Source organism: Trichomonas vaginalis, chromosome II (assembly GCF_026262505.1).
Source record: "Trichomonas vaginalis G3 chromosome II, whole genome shotgun sequence".
In the NCBI taxonomy this organism is placed as follows: Eukaryota; Parabasalia; order Trichomonadida; family Trichomonadidae; genus Trichomonas; species Trichomonas vaginalis.
This window is the reverse complement of record NC_067204.1, coordinates 5,399,940-5,419,468: the sequence shown is the minus strand read 5'-3', so window position 1 is coordinate 5,419,468 and position 19,529 is coordinate 5,399,940. Positions and strand designations below refer to the sequence as shown.

The 19,529-nt window shown below is 29.7% G+C and overlaps 7 protein-coding genes and 2 pseudogenes across 9 annotated transcripts, besides 1 other annotated feature; 5 read left to right on the top strand and 4 right to left on the bottom strand.

The window, feature by feature from the left end:
* Positions 1-839: 839 nt before the first annotated feature.
* Positions 840-11,620: a mobile genetic element.
* Positions 1,582-1,878, top strand: TVAGG3_0490610 (uncharacterized protein; the record flags this gene model as incomplete). Its single annotated transcript, XM_051236173.1, has 1 exon — positions 1,582-1,878. A coding segment is annotated over one exon (297 nt), but the record flags the coding sequence as incomplete, so codon positions are not given.
* TVAGG3_0490600 lies at positions 2,090-2,481 on the top strand (annotated as a pseudogene). The gene has a single exon. A coding segment is annotated over exon 1 (392 nt).
* On the top strand, positions 2,713-3,200 carry TVAGG3_0490590 (annotated as a pseudogene). The gene has a single exon. A coding segment is annotated over exon 1 (488 nt).
* TVAGG3_0490580 (uncharacterized protein) lies at positions 5,087-5,359 on the bottom strand (the record flags this gene model as incomplete). The annotated part of the gene is made up of 1 exon (XM_051236172.1): positions 5,087-5,359. One exon carries the CDS (start codon positions 5,357-5,359, stop codon positions 5,087-5,089), a length of 273 nt encoding a protein of 90 aa, XP_051093996.1.
* Positions 9,215-10,482, bottom strand: TVAGG3_0490570 (DNA/RNA polymerase superfamily; the record flags this gene model as incomplete). Its single annotated transcript, XM_051236171.1, has 1 exon — positions 9,215-10,482. A coding segment is annotated over one exon (1,268 nt), but the record flags the coding sequence as incomplete, so codon positions are not given.
* A 2,858-nt stretch (positions 11,621-14,478) lies between the features above and the next one.
* TVAGG3_0490550 (protein kinase regulator protein) lies at positions 14,479-15,097 on the top strand (the record flags this gene model as incomplete). The annotated part of the gene is made up of 1 exon (XM_001317990.1): positions 14,487-15,077. The coding sequence occupies one exon, from the start codon at positions 14,487-14,489 to the stop codon at positions 15,075-15,077; it is 591 nt and encodes a 196-aa protein (XP_001318025.1).
* A 342-nt stretch (positions 15,098-15,439) lies between these two features.
* On the bottom strand, positions 15,440-15,919 carry TVAGG3_0490540 (uncharacterized protein; the record flags this gene model as incomplete). Its single annotated transcript, XM_001317989.1, has 1 exon — positions 15,521-15,907. The coding sequence occupies one exon, from the start codon at positions 15,905-15,907 to the stop codon at positions 15,521-15,523; it is 387 nt and encodes a 128-aa protein (XP_001318024.1).
* A 438-nt stretch (positions 15,920-16,357) lies between these two features.
* TVAGG3_0490530 (regulation of cellular senescence) lies at positions 16,358-17,271 on the bottom strand (the record flags this gene model as incomplete). Its single annotated transcript, XM_001317988.1, has 1 exon — positions 16,404-17,114. The coding sequence occupies one exon, from the start codon at positions 17,112-17,114 to the stop codon at positions 16,404-16,406; it is 711 nt and encodes a 236-aa protein (XP_001318023.1).
* Positions 17,272-17,462: 191 nt separating this feature from the next.
* On the top strand, positions 17,463-19,203 carry TVAGG3_0490520 (phosphorelay sensor kinase protein; the record flags this gene model as incomplete). Its single annotated transcript, XM_001317987.1, has 1 exon — positions 17,471-19,114. One exon carries the CDS (start codon positions 17,471-17,473, stop codon positions 19,112-19,114), a length of 1,644 nt encoding a protein of 547 aa, XP_001318022.1.
* Positions 19,204-19,529: the final 326 nt, after the last annotated feature.

Below are 19,529 nucleotides of genomic sequence, written 5' to 3'. Positions count from 1 at the left end.
AGCAATACCACGTTTATTTAGTAAGGAAGATCCATTCATGATTCCAGCTCAACATATTGACGTTCGTTCACTAAATGGAGGTTGCATCACTCCTGAAGGTATCAGTTCAGATTTCTCATACGCTCTTCATAATGTTACAGATGTTGTGTTAACATTTCCGAAGAATGCAATGCAAAGAACGGTTTTAGAAAATCCAATGCTTCGAGGTCTTCAGGTCACTATAGATTCCAGAAACTTCCCCGATCAAGCGATGACCACAGTGGGCGACATATTCTTTACACGTATGCTTCAAGCTTCTGATTTAGATGGAGTGAATGAATGCACAGAAGAATACGAGGACTCATTAACTAGACCACTGAATGATGATGAGCACACCATTAGCTAGAACATGGAAAGACCAAACTTCATTCTTATGCACTATTCCAGTTCAACGTGATGGAGCGGGTATATTCTTTGATGGATTAGAAACTTTCAACTCACAAGTTACAGTACAAGTGAAAGCTTATCCAATCATTCAGGGTGAAAATGACACTTACTGTTCAAAAGTGACAAATCCTCCTCAGGTTTGGTTTACTAGGACTACATATTGGACATGGACACCGGATGAAGGTTTGAAATATCATCCAACAGGTACACCACCGCAGTATAGAAGTTCATATGATGAAATATTGATGAATAGAAATGTTTAAAATTATAAATTTATTTTTGATTAAATGGATTTAAATTCATCCACCCCTTATGAAGAATTAGCAGGAGTATATAATACATACGTAGATGATATGATTAATGAAGCATTGAGTGATAATAGAAATGCTCTATCTAAGGAAAAATTAATGAAAATTCCATATTCTGAATGTTACTTAAATTCAATCACTGCAGCAATTGGTAAACAAAATAAAGGTAAAACATTAACGATATTAAAACAAATTATCATTATTGCTAACACTTCACCCTATTCACATGTGTTAATTTATATCAACCGTTCAGGTTCACCTTCAGATGATACATTTGAATCTTTAAAGCATTTAATCAAAATTCCAATTATTTATTTATCACAAGAAGAAGCAGAAGATTATTTAAAAAACTTTGTAATGTATAAAGAATTATATAATACAATCAAGAAGCAAGGATTAGAGGATAAAATTATTGATAAACAACGGGATGAATTATTTGAAACACTTTCTATTTCAAATTTTGATAGAGAATTTTTACATTCACTCATTTTTCTAGATGATGCAGTGAAATCAAAACTAATAACAAATGAGAAATCATATTTTAATCAATTATTAACTCAATGTCGACACATTCAGTGTTCATTCTTCATGGCTGTTCAATACTTTAAAGCATTAAGCACAAACATTAAATCAAACCTGTCCACCCTTTTCATTTTCAGTGGTTTTAGTCGTCAACAGTTGAATGTTATGCTTTATCAAGTGAATTTACCAATGAGCATTAATGAACTTTACACACAATATCAACAATTAGGAGAACATGGAAAAATAATAGTTGATTTAAATAAAGGTTCCATTAAATTCGAATAACTTTTTATAATTAATTTTTATTTTTTATTTATAATTAAACATGACAGAAATAGCAAATCTTCTACAGGTTCCATTAAAACAAGGAACAAACAAAAAGGGTGCATATAATAGAACTATGAAAGTTCCAGACGGAATGAAAGAATTAGTCCACATTGTTGCCGGTCTTCAAAAGGATGTTAAACAAATGAGAAACGTTTTAACATTACCAGAAGCTCAAGCATATGCCAAACGTCACGGACCAAATTGGGAAGCACATGAAGCAGACATTACGGGTCCAAATGGAAAACCTGATGGAATAAATGAAGTCTTTGTTACTGATGGTCAAGGAAATATTAAAGTCATAAATGGGTATAAATTAACAATGACGGATTATCCTAAACGTAAAGCATATAATGAACATTATCCTATGCAATTTGATGAAAATGGAAAAGCTGTTAAACAATACATTGGAGAAGGTGAAAATGGTCCAATTAATTCATACCGTCATAATCCATATTCTTACTTCAATGAAGAATTAAATGCTATTGAAGAGGGACCGGATGGATTACCACGATATTCTAACCAGTTTGATGGTCAATATGCAAATTTGAGATCTGAAATTCCAGCTAAGAAATTCTTTAAAGTTGCTTTATTCGATCCAGTTTTCGCAAATGTTAAAGATGAACTTAAACAGCAATTCCAACCAATTATAGTAGCAAGAATTGCATCAGGTGCTTTATCTCAAGCATTCAAAGATTTAATTAAGAAACCATTATATCAGCAACGAGGTTTAACTTATGATTTAGTTAAGGAATCAGATAAAAGAAAATTTGAGAAATCAAATGATTATAAGAATGCAATTAATGAATATATTCGGTCTATTAATTTCGATGAAAATGCTAAAAATCAACTTCATGAACAAATACAGGAAATAATAGATTCAAAAGTTCCAGCAAAATAAAAGTTTAAATATATTTTTTTATTCGAATATAAATGAGAAGACGTTTCACTAGTCAAAAGAACACTAACGCAAAAGCAGAGATTACGGTTGGTTATAATGTAAATGATGATAAATCACGAATTATTCAAAATGTTAAAGTTAATGTTAGTCCTGAATTAACAAGGTCAGCAACTCAACCAAATTTATTAACTCGTGACTTACCGAAGAATGAGGAGGAGCAAAATAAAGAAGATGGAGACCCAATCATTTTATCTGAACCTGGTAAAGAACCTGTTGAAATTCCCACTTATCCAACATACCCAGCACCACTTGATAACCCAGGAATCTACGATTACAGTCGCAATGCGCCATATAAAATAGACATTAATTCTGAATTAATGAAAATTTACCGTGATATAATAACTGATAATTATGATTCAATAATAAATTTAATTGACCAATCCGGTTTAATTATTTTACCTTATGAATCATTAATTCACATTATCGCCATTCTTTGTGATGTTCAAGATTCAGACGTGAAGATTCAATTTTTCATAGATGATGAGGTTTCATGCTGCGGAACAGTTGCAAAAATAAATCCTATAAAGGATATTAGCACAATTAAGATATCAAAGAACGGAACAACAACTGAACTTCATTTAACATATAATGATATTTATAATAAAATAGTTGATGAATATAAAATATCACTTGAAAAATTCTTTGTTAAGGCTATTTAATATTCAAGCATTAACATTATCGAATAATAATCCTTTGAATCATAATCGATAATAATTGACCTTTCACCAGTTTCTATCGTTTGTTTTATTTCTTTTTGTTCCCCACTATCTGGATCGGTCATTGTAATTGTTTTTGTTATAGTATCAGCTTTATCTTTAACTTCAATCTTTTTTCCATCGGGATATTTAAACCAAAATTCCAAAAATTCGATATTGTCAATCTGTTCATATTTTAATCTATCAATTACATTTTTAATACCATCTGAAAATCTTATGAAATGGTCATTATATGGGTTTGATTGAACTAAATTTGAATGAAGTGAAATATAACCTGATGATGAATATGACATTGACTCATATTTTCTGAAAACACTAAAATTTATAACATGAATGAATTTCTTATTCGTTGAATTTATGAATTCTTGAGGTAATCTTATTCTAGTTTTATTTATCACTGGAAAATAACGCTTTACCATATTTTTAATCGTAATAAAAAATGTCAATTATCAATATTATTTCGAATAATAACTGTGAATTAAATTTAACAGTTAGCGGAATTTATAATGTTACTCTCGTTTCTGTGAGTGGTAAATTTAATCCCATTCTTTTAGACCCTTCAGATTATATATCATTTATTAAAGATGACCTTGAGCCGCATAGCGGCGGGGTCGTAGACCTAAAAACGTATGATATGTATATAAATAATGTGATAGTGAGGGGGGATATTAACACAATTTTAAGTTATTTAAATGAATCATTTATCATATGGTATGAAGAAAATTTTAAATCAAAACCTGATAAACTTTTTGAACTTGATGAAATAAATAATCTTATTAAATTTCTATTGTTTTCAGATCTAGAACACCAACGAAGGTTTGAGATTCTGTTGTCGTCTCTTTGATGGTTTATATGGTCCACACACGGTAAATTGTTCGGATTGGAAATAAAATGAGTAGCTATGAGAACATGTTTTTGGTACTTTTTGAGGTTTAATGTTACACAAATATAACCTATTCCTCTGTTATATTCATGTATAATTCTCTTGGTTTCTTTCTTCCTTATTTCAAAAGGCTCAGAACAGTGAATTTCATACTCTTCATCTTGTAAACATTCTTTCCATACATCTTGACCAACAAGTTCAGCGTACATCTGTCTTTACATACAAAATAAACATATATTTTTTTAAAAAACTAAAATATATGTTTATTTCGGGAAAATTCATGACAAAAACATTTACGAAGAAGAAGTCATGACAAAAACATTTACGAAGAAGAAGTCATGACAAAACATTTACGATGAAGAAGTTTATTTCCTGAACTGTTGTCAAAATGTCGTGTTGTCACACTTTTTCAGAGAAGTTAAATGACCTGGTAGCACATGGTAGCATGGTAGCACCTTCGGTTCTTCAAAAATAATTAATAACTACCTTCCTCCTGAACTGTTGTCAAAATGTCGTGTTGTCAACATGGTAACATGGTAGCACCTTCGGTTCTTCAAAAATAATTAATAACTACCTTCCTCCTGTGTTGTTGTCAAAATGTCGTGTTGTCACACTTTTTCAGAGAAGTTAAATGACCTGGTAGCACATGGTAGCATGGTAGCACCTTCGGTTCTTCAAAAATAATTAATTATTGAATAACCTAAAAACCATGAGACTTTGTCTCCGGACTCTTTGAGTCACTTCACGATAAAATAAGTGATAACAAATTTTTATTTTTATCATAAATGAATACCCCACAAGCTCAAAATTTACCACGAATCATAACAAGGGAGGAAATGATAAAAATGATGCAAGAACATGTTAAAAATAACAAACCACTAAAATTGAGAAAATGTGGTTATGCAGTAATGATGGAAAGAGAGATGTTGTCGAAGAGGAATAAAAATTAAATTTGGATAGAGTTTAAAAATTCATCTTTATTAAATTCATCTCTTCCAATCAATTTATTTATTCTATTAAATTCTTTTATTTTTGCTTCACTCAGTTTAAGGATTGAACGATAAGTTTCTAATTTTTCGATTATTTCTTTCCTCTCTTTATCGTTTTCAACCCCACCACATTGTGGCTTCTTTTTGTAATAACATATTTTTGATTTAATTCTGTTTAGTTTCTTTTTATATTCATTGTCTGGACTCTTGGATGCTTCGTTGTCACTCATTTCTTACGAAATAAAAAAATTAAATATTATTTAAATATAATGGAGTAATAAAATAAATCGGAATTTCTATTAATTTATTGTCAACTTCAACTAATGCATTGCCGTTAATATATCTAACAAATTTAGCTATTGTGTCAAATCTTCGTCTTCTTTTTGTCATTGATTTATCAGTTTTTCCATAATCGAGATGAATCAAAACTTTATCCCTTGTTTAAAATTCATGAGCCCTGAATTAATTTGTTCACGTTTAACATCATTCAACCTTTCCATTTGCTTTCTAATATATTCCCATTCTTTTGAAATATCATTTTTCATTTCCACCGGTTTCATGTTTATTGTTCTATGCCATGTATTATTGTAATAATATACTAACTGTTGTATGATGGAGTCATGATTTCCATCCCAGTATATCTGACCGTTAACCCCTAACGCATCTCTAAGAGTTCTCATTACCACATCAACTATTTTATTATGAAATGTATATGGAGAGGATGAGAAGTAAAAATTAATTTGTGGGAAATAATGAGTCATAGCTGCCTGAAATCCTTTATCACCATCACCCCTTATATTATCTACTCTTTCATGATCTAGTAAGTATTGAATAGCTCTTCTTGTTTCCTGTTCTGTTTTCCCTTTCACCGGAATGCAATATAAATATCTGGTGTTAATGTTAATGGCAAATAAATAAGTAACGTTTCCTCTTGAATATTCTAAATGATCGATTTCGTATGAATATGGATATGGTGCAAATGAAGGGCGACTAAATTTTTCCTTTAACGGTTGAATTTTTGGGTCAATTGGTTTATTTAATATTTTGAAATCCTTTTTAAAATCTTTTTGCTTCTTAAATGTTTGAAATGGATATAATAAAGTGAATGATGAAGGATTAACTGAAGGAGGAGGTGGTACTGTCGTTGGAGGGTTTGGTGTTGCAGGTGGTTTAATTTTATCTGCTTTGATTTTGGATGATGAAGTTTTGGATTTCATTCCTTCCTTCATTAATTCTGGATGTATTCTATTCATTTGTTTTAAATATGCTGTATATAAAGGTTTAATATACTTTCCCGCTTCGAGTTTATGTTGAAGGATGAATTCCAAAAGTTGATCTTCATTTAAAAGTCGGGCTGAATATGGTTTAACTAATGAATCATAAATTAAAGCTTGTGCTTCATTTATGGTCTGAAGGACCTGGGCGTTTTGCACCTTTTGTTTTTGTTCCTTTTGCTTTTGCGGCTCAGGATTATATAAATTATATAATTCATCAATATCTTCTTCTGTTAATACTTTATTTTTGAAATCTTTCAACTGTTTAAGTTGTGATTTAGTTTTTTCCTTTGTATATTCATTATTTTTAATTTTGTCTTTAATTTTAGAAATTATTTTATCATGATATTTCAAAACTGCATTTTTATAATATGGATAATAATATTCCATATCATCACCCGTTATATTTTTATTATGTTTTTGGAGATATGATTTTAATTCATAATAATTAAGAAAATTTTGATTAAATACTAAATCATCAATTAAATTTTTTAAATCTACGCTATTCATTTATATAAAAATAAAATAAGTGTTTTAAGGGTGCCCGCCTCTTTGAATCATAGTATCAAAACCATTATTTACGGTTCCTTTTGTCTCTTCTGTGGCATTTTATTAAATAAATGGCATACAACATCCATTTTCACAACATACAGCCTTAGTGTGTGCTCCTGTTAATGCAGTCTTACCGATTGTTAAGCGAGTCATTGACCCGTTTTTAAGTTGTAAATTAATATTTTGACCATCAAATATCACTTTATCATTTATTATATCCAAATAATTTTTAGGTGTTAATTGTTTATTTTGTCGTAAACTAACACCCTTCATTTTTTGTGCAATCTTTTTAAAATCACTTCCATCAATTGAACCGTTGAATGAAGTATAACACTTAGGACATAAAGCAACCATGTTATCACCTTGTTTCTCAATTGCTAAACCCAATAACTTCTTCTCATGTGCTTTTTCTTCAGCTTTATTCTTTAATTTAGGTTTAAATTTCTCATTAAAACAGAAGAAATCAAAAGGTGCGAATTTGTAAATGTTTTTATCATAAAATTTTTATCGGTTACAATTGCTTGAAATGCTTGAGTGTTAGGAAGATTTGGGTCGCCAGCGATTGCCCAATAAGATGAATCAGTATCACCTTCAATGAAATGAAAACGATTAACATCCATGCATTTATACATAAAATCATAAATGAAAAAAATACCAGTATTTAGCATTATCTAAAGTGAAGAATGCCTCTTGTAAACATGTATCACATCTATAAAATCTATCTTTAAGCATCACTTGATACGTATCCTCTCCTATTTCTCTTATGTTTTTAAACTTATTTGACATACATGCAACGCGTGCCTTCTGTGCATTCATTATTTTAGTCTTTGCGTAATTTTGTGTATTCATTGCATCGTAACCATATGATCCATTAAGTGAAATCTTGCAAAATAAACTTTTTCCTTTATTTCCTTCTAATTCAGCCTTTTGTCTTTCATTCATAAATTCGTTCGCAAATTCATTAAAACAAGTGTTTTTAGTAAATGTTAAAATTGATTGAATGTCATCAATGATAAAATGAAATCTGTCTATTAGATACCAAAGATAATAAGAAGAAAATGGTTGATATTGGATGCTAACTGAGTTAATTTCCTCTGTTTCTGGTCAACTGGTAGATTGTTTGATTTCATGTAATTATACATAAAACTGCCAATTGTTTTTTCATCTGTGATAATATCTAAGTTTCTTATTATCGGTAAAAAGTTTATGTAATCATTAATGTATTTTTCATCAATGTGACCCTTTACTTCAGCCACGAATAAAGTATTTTTCTTCTTAATTATTCCCAATGCTTTTGCTTTCTTTGTTGCTGTATCACAAATGATAACACCATTCAATCTTCCCGGCATATACATTTTATGGTCAGTATATTGAATGAAATCATGAGGATTAGATGAAAATGATGAAGGATATAATGAATTAAAGTCAACACCAACGAAATGAGTCATAATGTTGGAAGTGTCCTCATTTGATACAGTTTTAGTTTCTGGATTATATGAAAGTTTATTAATGTGCGTGATTCCTTTAAGATTTACTCTATGTTGAACATTTGATAAACCACCAGTAATTCCATTACGGAGAATGTGATAAGCTTCAACTGAATCTAGAGTCATTGGTAAATTATTTTTTAATGTATAATTTCTTAAATTGATTCTTAAACGTTGAACATCCTCATCTTTATTTGATTTTACGACATTGCAATAACAACACATTAACTGACAATTTTCTTTGGTATGTGGTTTTTCATTATCGATTCTATCTAATGTTGGTTTATTAGCATATGTAAACGCTTTACCACACATTTTGCATTTAGATGAAAGGATTAAATCGTGATAGTATTGATAGTCATCCATTGAAACATTGTTTTTAGTATCCCTTTCTGCTTTTTCATCTTGTTTCTTATATGAATCAATTTTATATTTCCAATACTTTTTTGTTAATTCAAAACTTGATTCCACATTTTCTTCTTCTGGATATGTTTCATTAGGATTAAAGTCTTTATATGCTAAAGCGTAACGAATCATTGATGCATTCGATGATAAAGAAAGATTATGAAGCATGTCAATTTTATAAACAAATGTTTCTTCAATAATTTTATCAATTGGGTCAATCATAATTTCAACATCTTTATTGCAATAATGAATAAAATATTCTAATCTATTCTTAAAATTTTTAGCATCATTGAGATATATTTGATAATCACTATCTGATATAGTTTCTTGAGTTAATGCTGAATAAAATGAATCTTTCGTGAATGGTTCCTCTTTATATAATTCATCTTCGTAATTTTCCCACGTGATGAATTGATAAGGGAAAAAGGATTTAACACGTGATTTATTGTTTCCGAAATCTTGAGTGAATTGGTCTAATGTTCCACCCGCTATATAATTTCTGATGTCAATAAATCTTAATTCATATGGACAGTTTGTTTTCTTTACAATGATTTGCTTAAATTGAGAAGAAGAACCCAGCATTGATTTTATTTTCCATTTTGCAGTGTTTAAATCACGAAGAATTAAATTTAAATCAAACTTTCCCGAATTAAAACCTATGATATTCACTTTATTGAATTCCTCATCTAGAAGTTCTTTAAATGCTTCCTTCTGTTTTTCATTTAATGTATGGGACAAAGTCCCCGCCGTTTGGTCCGTTTGCGGCTTCATTAATTCTTCATATTGTTCAATATTTGATTTAGCAACTAATGAACAGGTTGAAAATAAAAATTCAATCCAATCAGAGATGAACGAATCACTTGATGTTAAGCAAAAATTCCTCGTAAATGTTTTATCGTTTAATTTAACCGTTGATGATACCATGAATGGTTTTAAGTAAGCGTTCAAAGTTGCACATTCAGAAAGTTGAAGTTCTTCTTTAGTCTCTAATGTTTCGAAGTCAAAAGTAATATAATATCTTGTCGGTTTATAATATTTCTGCAAATTGTGAGCTAATAACCACTGATATATCTTCTGTTTCGTGATATGTGGTGCATATGGTTGCTGGGTCTTTTGCAATTGAACGTCTTGAATTAATCTTCCATTATTTTCTTTACATTTCTCACAATGTTTTAAAAATCTTCTTTGGTTTTTCCTTTCTGGGTCATCACGGATAGAATATACTTCTTCTTTGCAAAAGGGGCAAACTTTATATCCTGTGAGTGCTTCAACGTCTGTTATTCTGTCAGCGTGAAGTTTTCCACATGGACTCTGTGTTAATAAAATATTTACTGTTTCAAATTCTGGATCTATCATTATTGATTCCACTAATGGAAAGTCTACCTTATTTATGTCCACGTCTTCTGGTTGAGGATCACAATAATAAAAATCAATATTAACATTTAACATTCTCGCTAATCTCTCACTTTCTGATGAAATGTCAAACCCTTCATATGCATCTATGGTTTCATTTAAATAACTTCTACGAGTTTTAGGATTAACACCATCAGGAATGTTATAGAAGCGTTTAAATAACCTTCTACCTTCTGCTCTAATTTGATTATCATTCATTTTAGCTGTTCCGTTTTTGTTCATTTATGTAAGAATAAAAAATTAAAAAATAAATAAAAATAAAGTTTATTTTTTTAAAGTCCAGGGCTAAAGTCCATAAAATGAATTAAGAACACATAAATTTTTATCATCTGCGACGTGACGAATACATTTTAATTTACTCAAGAATGCGTACCCTGATACATTAAATCTAATTCCTGTCTTATTTAATTTCACAACTTTGAAAAGGAATGTATGAATAGCTATAAAATGATGAGATGATGTTTTATGGGTTGCTTCCATTTTTTCTGAAATAAATGAATAAATATAATGTTTATAAGTTTTCATATCTTTTATATTCTTAATAACGAATGGTATAGACCTTTCCACTTCGTCTTCCTTCGGTGCTGTTCTTTCATATGAAACATTATTGGTATCTTCAATAATGAAACCACAATCGCATAAAATTTTATATGTACCAATTGTTTCTTTTGATATTTTATCTAACAAATCAAAAACTTTATCAACACCTGTACATTTATTTAAATAATAATTTGTGTAAATATCATGGTCTTCTTTCTTAATCGTATTTGTTGCATATGTTACATTTTTCAATGCTTTTTTGAATTTTTCAGAATCAAGAGGAGGTGAAAGTAATATACATGGATAATCTCCATCGTCAATAAACTGAAGCTTATGTTTACGAATAAATTTTGTGCCTTCTTCTGAAAGTGTTTCATCTATTTCACCATCTAATAAATTTTTAGTAGATTCCAAAAAGTAATTTTTATATCTTTCTTCATGAGATTTTTGAACTTCTGATTCTGAAGCTGGGATATTCATTAAACCCTCTACTTCATTCTCATTATATTTTTCAACTTCTCTTAATTCCTTAATTTTTTCATCTATTTCATCTCTTATTTTTTCCAGTCTTTCAATTTCATCATATTCATCATCTTTAATCCGTTCTTCATAATATTCAGGGAAAACATCAGGTTCTTTAGGTTTTTCTTCTTCAGATGTGGGATATAAGAAATTTATAACATCATCTTTATTCATTTTTCCATCATAATCTAAATCATTTAATAACTCTGCGAATTTTTGACAATTTCTTAAATAATATTTATTAACTTCATAACTCGCCTCCTCTAATATATCCTTTATTTCCTCGTTTGTGAATCCCAATTTTTTAACGTCGTTAGTCTTGACACTCATTTTCATACAAATTAAAAATAAATTATTCAAAAATGTAAGACATGAATTTTTAAAGTTTATTTTTCATTCATGAATGATAATTATATCTGATTTCTTTTACTCTCTCATACATACTAGATTTGAAGAATTCAGAACATTTCCCATAATCTCCTAAATGTTTTCTTATCCCCAACGTGTGCCAGTTATTATATGAAACTGAATAAACTTTATCTTTATCTTTACACCTTTCATCACTTCCAATATATTTATATCTCAGTTTTGATTTAGCATTTTCATATTCATTAACGTTTAATAATTCACAGTCTTCCTTTTTAAATAAATGTTTAAGATATTCAGGATTTAATACTCTACGTTTATATGCTCCTAACTTAGTTCTAAAGGTTTTTCTACAAAATTTAGGAATTCCATCCTCTTTAATGTCATCAATGATTTCCATTTCATTATTTTCAATTTCTTCTTCTCGTTTATGAGGTCTTTGATTATGACTCCATTGATTCCATGAAATTAAATATTCTTTATCATTATATTTATACCTCATTAGCTTATTTTGGCTTTCATATTCATTTAATAATTCACAATCTTCATTTTTAAATTGAAGTTTAACCCATTCAGGATTTAAACAATGTTTAATTAATCGCGGAATATCTGACATCATCTATATATAGATTCTTTTATAAAAGATAAAAAAATAAATTATTTTAAAATTAATGTTAATTTTTTAATGATTTATTTTTTAATGCATCGTCTATATATAGATGTAACAAAAAAAGGTACACAATCCTTCCACATATACTACGTACACAACACTTCCACATATAATACTATGATTTATATTTTAATGTATCGTCTATATATAGATGTAACAAAAAAAGTCACACAACCCGCACTCATATACTACTTTTTTTTCTAAATATCTTAAATATCTGGATCACTCACTGATACGATGAATTAAAAGATAAAAATAATACAAACTCAACTAAGTTTCCTGTCTTTCAACCAAAAAATATTATGCAATTTAAATTAAATTGTTTATTCAAATATAAAACAAAGATGAAATAATTACAGTTATCATAAACTTTATGAATAACTCTGTAATTGGTTCAGATTTTCGTAAAAATATTTTTATTAAAATCGATAAGAATATGTTTACCTACTATCATCACATATCTATAAACAAGAGTAGAGTGATTTTTATCATCGAAACTTTTTAAAAGCTGCAAGCTGGAAGTAAAAATCTTGTTTTTTTTTTTCTGAGTTAGTTGTAGAACTATTGATTCCCGAGTTATCATTGTGATGTAGAAGGATGTCAATGTACTGACTGAAGGATATGAAGTGAATTGAATTTCATTGAATTTCAATTTGATCAAATTTGTTGAAATTATATGAATGTGTCAACATCTGTATCACTCTCCTTCACTTCTTCCCTATTTTTTCGAGAACGAAGCTAGCTCAGCTTTCGCTGAGCGAATTGACACTTTTGATGCCCTAAACGTACATACTCTCAAATTTATTGAAAAAAATAATACTACCTAAACTCGTATATTCTTATTTTAAATATGATATTATCCTTAGAATCCACACTAGAATATATTTAAATCAACTTTTAAAAAAGTTCGAATCCTGTGCGTCTCACTTTTTAAATTTTCCAAATGGAAAATTATATTCTCTTAAAACGAAAACAATTTTCCGAATTGACATCCTTAGTGTATTTCAATCAAAATAGTTGTAATTTTCATTATATTATTAAATCAATGGTTTCTTTCATTCAAAGATTTGTGAAAATGATATCATGGTTTCTGGGAAATTGGGGAAGAATGTATGTATCAAATATTTGATGAGGAATAAGTTATTTGGTCTATAATTCTATTCAAAAGTTTTATTGAAATAGTTGAATGTTGACGTTTGTATAATGCCGCATCTCTGAGTATAAAATATTACATGTCTCAATATCTTTCTATTTAAGGTATTCAAACACTCATTATTGCATTATAGCAACAAATTCTGAAAGTAAATTTCAAAATGATAATGTTTGGCTCCTTTATTTTCTTGGTATTTAAAATATAATGACCAATTTATATTATACAATTCGTGTGGCTAATTAGATCGATTATATTTCTTATTGAAAGACTAGTATTCAAATGATCTTATGAGTTTATTGGCAATTTATATGAATATGTATATCAAATTCATCTCAAATTTTGTTTAAAAATAGTTTTAACTTTTTAATATTGAATGTGATTTTAAAATTTCTCCATTTCTATGTTGTCATTCAATGAGTGATTGTTTCTTATTCCATTTAAAACATTTTTTAAATTCTAAAAATATTTTAAAAATAAGAAATTATTAAAAATTTTGATGATTTTTTTGAATAAAATTAGGGAATTTGATATTTTTTAGAAAAATAAAATCGAACACATATCATTATTTTTTCTCTAAATTATATGTTGAGTTAAATTTAGTGGATAATTTTATCATCAATGATTTTTAATTTCCTAAAAACCGTGATGATGCGAGATGTTTAGTTCCAATTTATTTCCATGGGCCCAAAGTATCTATCATTATATTCATTTTTAATTTCGTAGACCGAAATTTTATACTCTAGCGAAAAAATGTCAAAAGATAAGTTAAGTCCCTAAGATTCTCTGTTAAACAACAGAAGAAAACTTGTCAAACATCAGGAATTCATTTTCAAACAAGTTAGCAATCAAAATTTAATCCCTTTCAAATTACAGATAATTTAGCTTTAATTTTTTTCATTTTATACCAAACTTTAATAAACATCTGATAAAAATAGTCCAAGAAGACGATAAATAAACAAACAAAAAAAACAAAAGATGAGCAAAGTTTGGCAGGAAACTGTCCTAAACAGTAGCTCTGCTCCTCTTTTTGTAGTAATTGATGAAGATTTCATAAGACAAAAATCCAATGAAGAACATATCCGAGCCCAATTTCCCGATATCGATAACTTAATAGAAAATATAATTCATTGCAAAGAGATAAATGATAATACCCCAAAAATGAAAAACAAAACAAAACAATTATTTAGAATATTGCATCACGATTACTTGGAAACCGAAAAAGGAATGGATAAGCTGATAGAAAAATACAATACCATTATATTACCTAGATGCCCACGCGTTTACTGCAATGGAGCTAGGTGCTTCCCTGTAGGCGTGGAAAGAGATGGGGCAATCTTTCCGAAAATGATTTGCCCAGCATGTCGCGAAGTTTATAATTTACCTCCACCATTTGATGTTTTACAGAATGGTGAGTCATTTGGTGATAGATATATTGAGAAATTCTTTGAAAAATACAAAGATAAATTACCAGAACGAGTAGAAGAGAAGCCATATGAGCCTCGGATTTTCGGATTTAAGGTAAAGCAGCATAAGGAACCATTGGAACCAGAAAAATTAGAGAAATAAAATGTTATTTAATCTATCATAGAATAATATGACCAATTCGTGAATTATCTATTTCTTAACAAAAAAGTTACTCAAAAATTGAACATCATATTTACTTCAAGATTTCTGTTAAATTGCAAAATTTTTGATTCGATAAGAGGCGGTAATTTCCTGAATATACCTACCAATATATCATACTTCAGTTACATTATTCGAATATACACAGTTTTTTTCATTTACGGAAAGTAATCTCGGTTAGATGAGATATTAAAATTGAAAAATTAATTATTTACAATGTTTTCCTTCAACACAGAATGAGCGCAATGCATTTCAGAGCGAGTGGAAACTTTTGGACTGATAAAAAAATGGAAGATATAAATTGCTATTTTATATATTTGAGAATAAAATTACAGATATTTATAAATACCGTAGCGAATGCATACATATATTATATGGAATAAGGCTTACATTCCTCTTTCTTCACGGATTTTCTTAATGAGGCGCAATAAATATGGTCCTTCACCATCAGCAACTTGTGGAAGTGCTTCTTCGATGTCAGATATTTCTGTAGATGGATCAAGCTCGAGGTCGAGCATTTCTTTTGTTAAATCCAATTTGCAGTATTTTAAGAAGTCATAGACAATTGCAAGAAGAACAGCATCTTCTTCTTTTTCGAGTTTAATTGGTTGAATTTCTTTTGTGTTTTCGATCTTTTTATCAAAGGCTAATTTTCTTGCCTGCTTAACAGACTCTATGCGCAAAAGATTGCGTATCATTGCGAGAAATCCATGTTTCTCTAATTCGTCGTTAATTGCTTGTTTGAGCGCTGCTTCTTTATCAACTTCTGCCATTTTACATTTATAAACGTCCTTCATTATCCAGATTGAAATAAAACTGCACATCAATCAATTATCTAATACATTTTACAAACTATATCACACCCAAAGATAGCATGCTGCTTGATCGGATTGTCAGAGGTGTATGTTTTAGGTGAACACAATTGAATTTGATTTATTTGTTAATACTTACAGCATTTCGTAAGCTTACATAACTATTATTAGCTATATTATATATTCACAAGAATCGAAAGTAAAATTACATGTTTAAAATATTGAATTCGAATGAATTTTGATTAATTAGAAGTAACTTCTTGCCTACCATACTAAGTCTTTATTTCTAATATAAGTACTTCTAAATACTCATTGATTTGAGGCATATTATTGATAATTTCGGTAAAATTTTAATCTGTGATGCTAATTTTTAAACAAAATCATCAAAGAAAAGAAACAAAACTATAAAAATGTAACATAACATCCAATTAAAGCATAAAAATTAATCTTTATTTTTCTATTCTTTGATCACAGAGGTGATATCAGCTGTATATATTGGGATTGTTGTAGAAGATGGGACACGGATATGGATTGTAGCAATATTCTCCTTTCCGACCTTTTCAAATATGCCATTGATAACATCACAAGCATTATCAGCAATATTGGAAGCTTCCCAGCTAAGCTTACCAACAGGGGCAGCGAACTTGTTGCCCTTTGGAAGAATAACTGGAGAAGAATCAAGTGCTTTAGTAATTGGAGTGATGAGATCGTCACCTGCTAAATCTACGAGGATTGGGATTTTCTTTTTCTCATAGAACTCTTTTGTAAGCTTTGTATTCAAAACATGTGAAACTCTGGAATCTGCAAGGAAGCATCTTGTGTCTTTGATAAGTTGGCGAGCATTATATGTCTCTTTGAAGCGTTCTCCAAACTTCTTAACTGAATATGTCTTAATCTCTACTGGATAATCAAGCTCACGTATTTTTTCTTTCCATTCCTGATGTGGATCTTTTGTAATTAGAACAACACGAAGGGTGGAACCTTCATAGAGATTGTGTCTAACTGGAATTGCAAATGGATACTGAGTTTTGTATTCATAATTTTGCCATAAAGTGAAGATAAGTGTAACATTTGGGTCTTCGGCAACGAGTTCATCCTCATCCTTCTTTGTGAGCTGTTGGAGAGCTTGAAATCCGAGCTCAACCTGCTTGTGGAGATCAAAAGTCATTGTGACCTCAAAATTTTAGGCTCTAGCTTGGAGACACAAGACTTAATTTAAGGACTCTCATATGCTTGAAAACTTATAGAAATACATTATATCAAACTTATTTAGCTGAAATAACAGATTTGCAGATTGCAAATTTTTTTCTTTTCGAATTATATGATTGTCAGCATAAAAATAACTAAGGTATACATGAACAAACCCAAATTGAGAACCACGGCTTGATAGCTCAAATGTGAATTTGAGCTATCTCAAAATCATTGAGTTCATTATACGAAAATATGTATTATAAACCATTTAAAAATATCAATAGTAATATTTAGCTTAAAAGTATCATTTTTTTAAATTACCATTTTGGAGAAATGATTCGAACTTCTTCGATGGTAAATCTTTTAAACGATGATGATTGGAAACTTACTTTTACAGAACCCGGACTTCCAAAGAAAAAGAGTCAATTCCAAGCCGCACCCGAAAATTTCTATTCACAATCAGCAATTGCACCGAATTCAACTAAATTATTTTATTTCACACACTTTAACAAATGGAGGAGACTATGGGAATACATTCTTTTAATTGTTTCTGCTTTTCCATTTTTCGAAATATCATTTATCTCAATTTTTTGTCCTCATGTTAGCATGCTTAGATTCTCTCCACTCTTTATATTTGATATCATATTTGGAATTGATATTTTTATCTCATCTCGCACAGCATATCTTTCACAAGGTGTTTCTGTTACGGATCCTGATAGAATATTTAGACGATATGGTAAAGTTTGGTTTGTATTTCAAATAATCGCTACAATTCCACTTAATTGGATTGGAGTTCTTAAAGGAAATCGATATTTATACTTAGCTTTATCAATCAACAAAGTAATTCGCCTCAGAAGAGCATTTACAGCTGCCGAATACCTACTTAAATTCCTAATGTACCATAATTGGAAATCTATAATGTTTCCTTTTTGTTTATTACTTTTATGCTTTGCACATTTCTTCGCCTGCTTATTTTACATCTGTGCCGTATTCGAGGATACAATGGAATCATGGATAGGCATGTCTGGCTGGGATTATTTGTCTCCTCCTCAATTATACGTTGTCAGCGTTTATTTCGTCATGACAACAATCCTTACTATTGGTTACGGTGATCTAACTCCGAAGACATCACCAGAGACCATTTTGGTCATATTTATACAGCTTTTGGGCGTTTTAGTCAACGCATACATTTTATCTATCATGGTTTCGATTCTTATTGATCCAATTGGTAATGAATTCATTCAGAGATTCATTAGTCTCTCTGATTACATGCATTTTAAGCATGTTCCACCAAATGTCAGAACAGATATTAAACAATTTCTTCAAATGAAGTGGCAAACTAACCATGGAACGGAGGACCCTGAAAATGTATATAAGTTCATACCAGAAACAGTAAGAGATAACATAAAAAGAGATATTTGCAGAAAATGTTTCTCAAAAGTCTCAATTTTGAGAATGGCGTCCGAATCTCTGCTAACAGAAATGGCCAATTTACTAAGAGATATCAGTTTCTCACCCGGAGAAGTCATTGTAAAGCAAAATGTGATGACTCATGACATGATATTATTAAATAACGGAATAATTGATATATATGCTGATGGTAGCCTTGTAGCATCCAGTGCTTGCGACGATGGCCTTGTTCTTGGCGAACAAGAATTATTTGTTGATACACCTCGAGCTGCGACTGTTATTGCAGTTACATATGTTGAAGGATGGATAATTACTCGTGATTTCCTTATCCAATGCCTTGCTCATCGTCACGAACTCAAAAAAGATTTATTAGACTCTGCTTTAGTTTGTTTCCCAGCCAAATACAAGGAAATCAGGAAACTTCTCTCCGGAGAAAACATTAGAGCTACTGTTGAAAGAAATAAGGCCAAACAAAGAGAAATGATTCAAAGAATTCTTAGGAACCATAGAGATCAAAACAACACTGATGATGATTCTTCATCAGACTCAAACCATCTTGGTATTTAACCATTCTTTATCTTCCAAATTTGTTTGTTTGTTAATTAGTAAATTGTCTTTTATTTATTAAGAAAAATAACTTATCCCCTAATATGGATTCATTAATGCTGTCATTTTATAGTTTAGATTCCTTATCAATTAGAAATAATGTAATGAAATTCATTAAAGAAGAGGACACAATTCATTATTGTATACTTAATAGCAACCTTCTATACAAGTTATATATGAAAAATGAGAGATTACAAAAAGCGATTTCCCGAATTTTGAAATCCTGAAAAATAATGTCTGTCTTTTAAAATTCTTCACCGTTTTTACGATATATCAAAGCTGAGAAATTGATATGCTAAACAATATGAGATACAAAATTTCAAAAAAATTAGTAGTAGTATATGACGGGTTGTGTGACTTTTTTTGTAAACGTAAG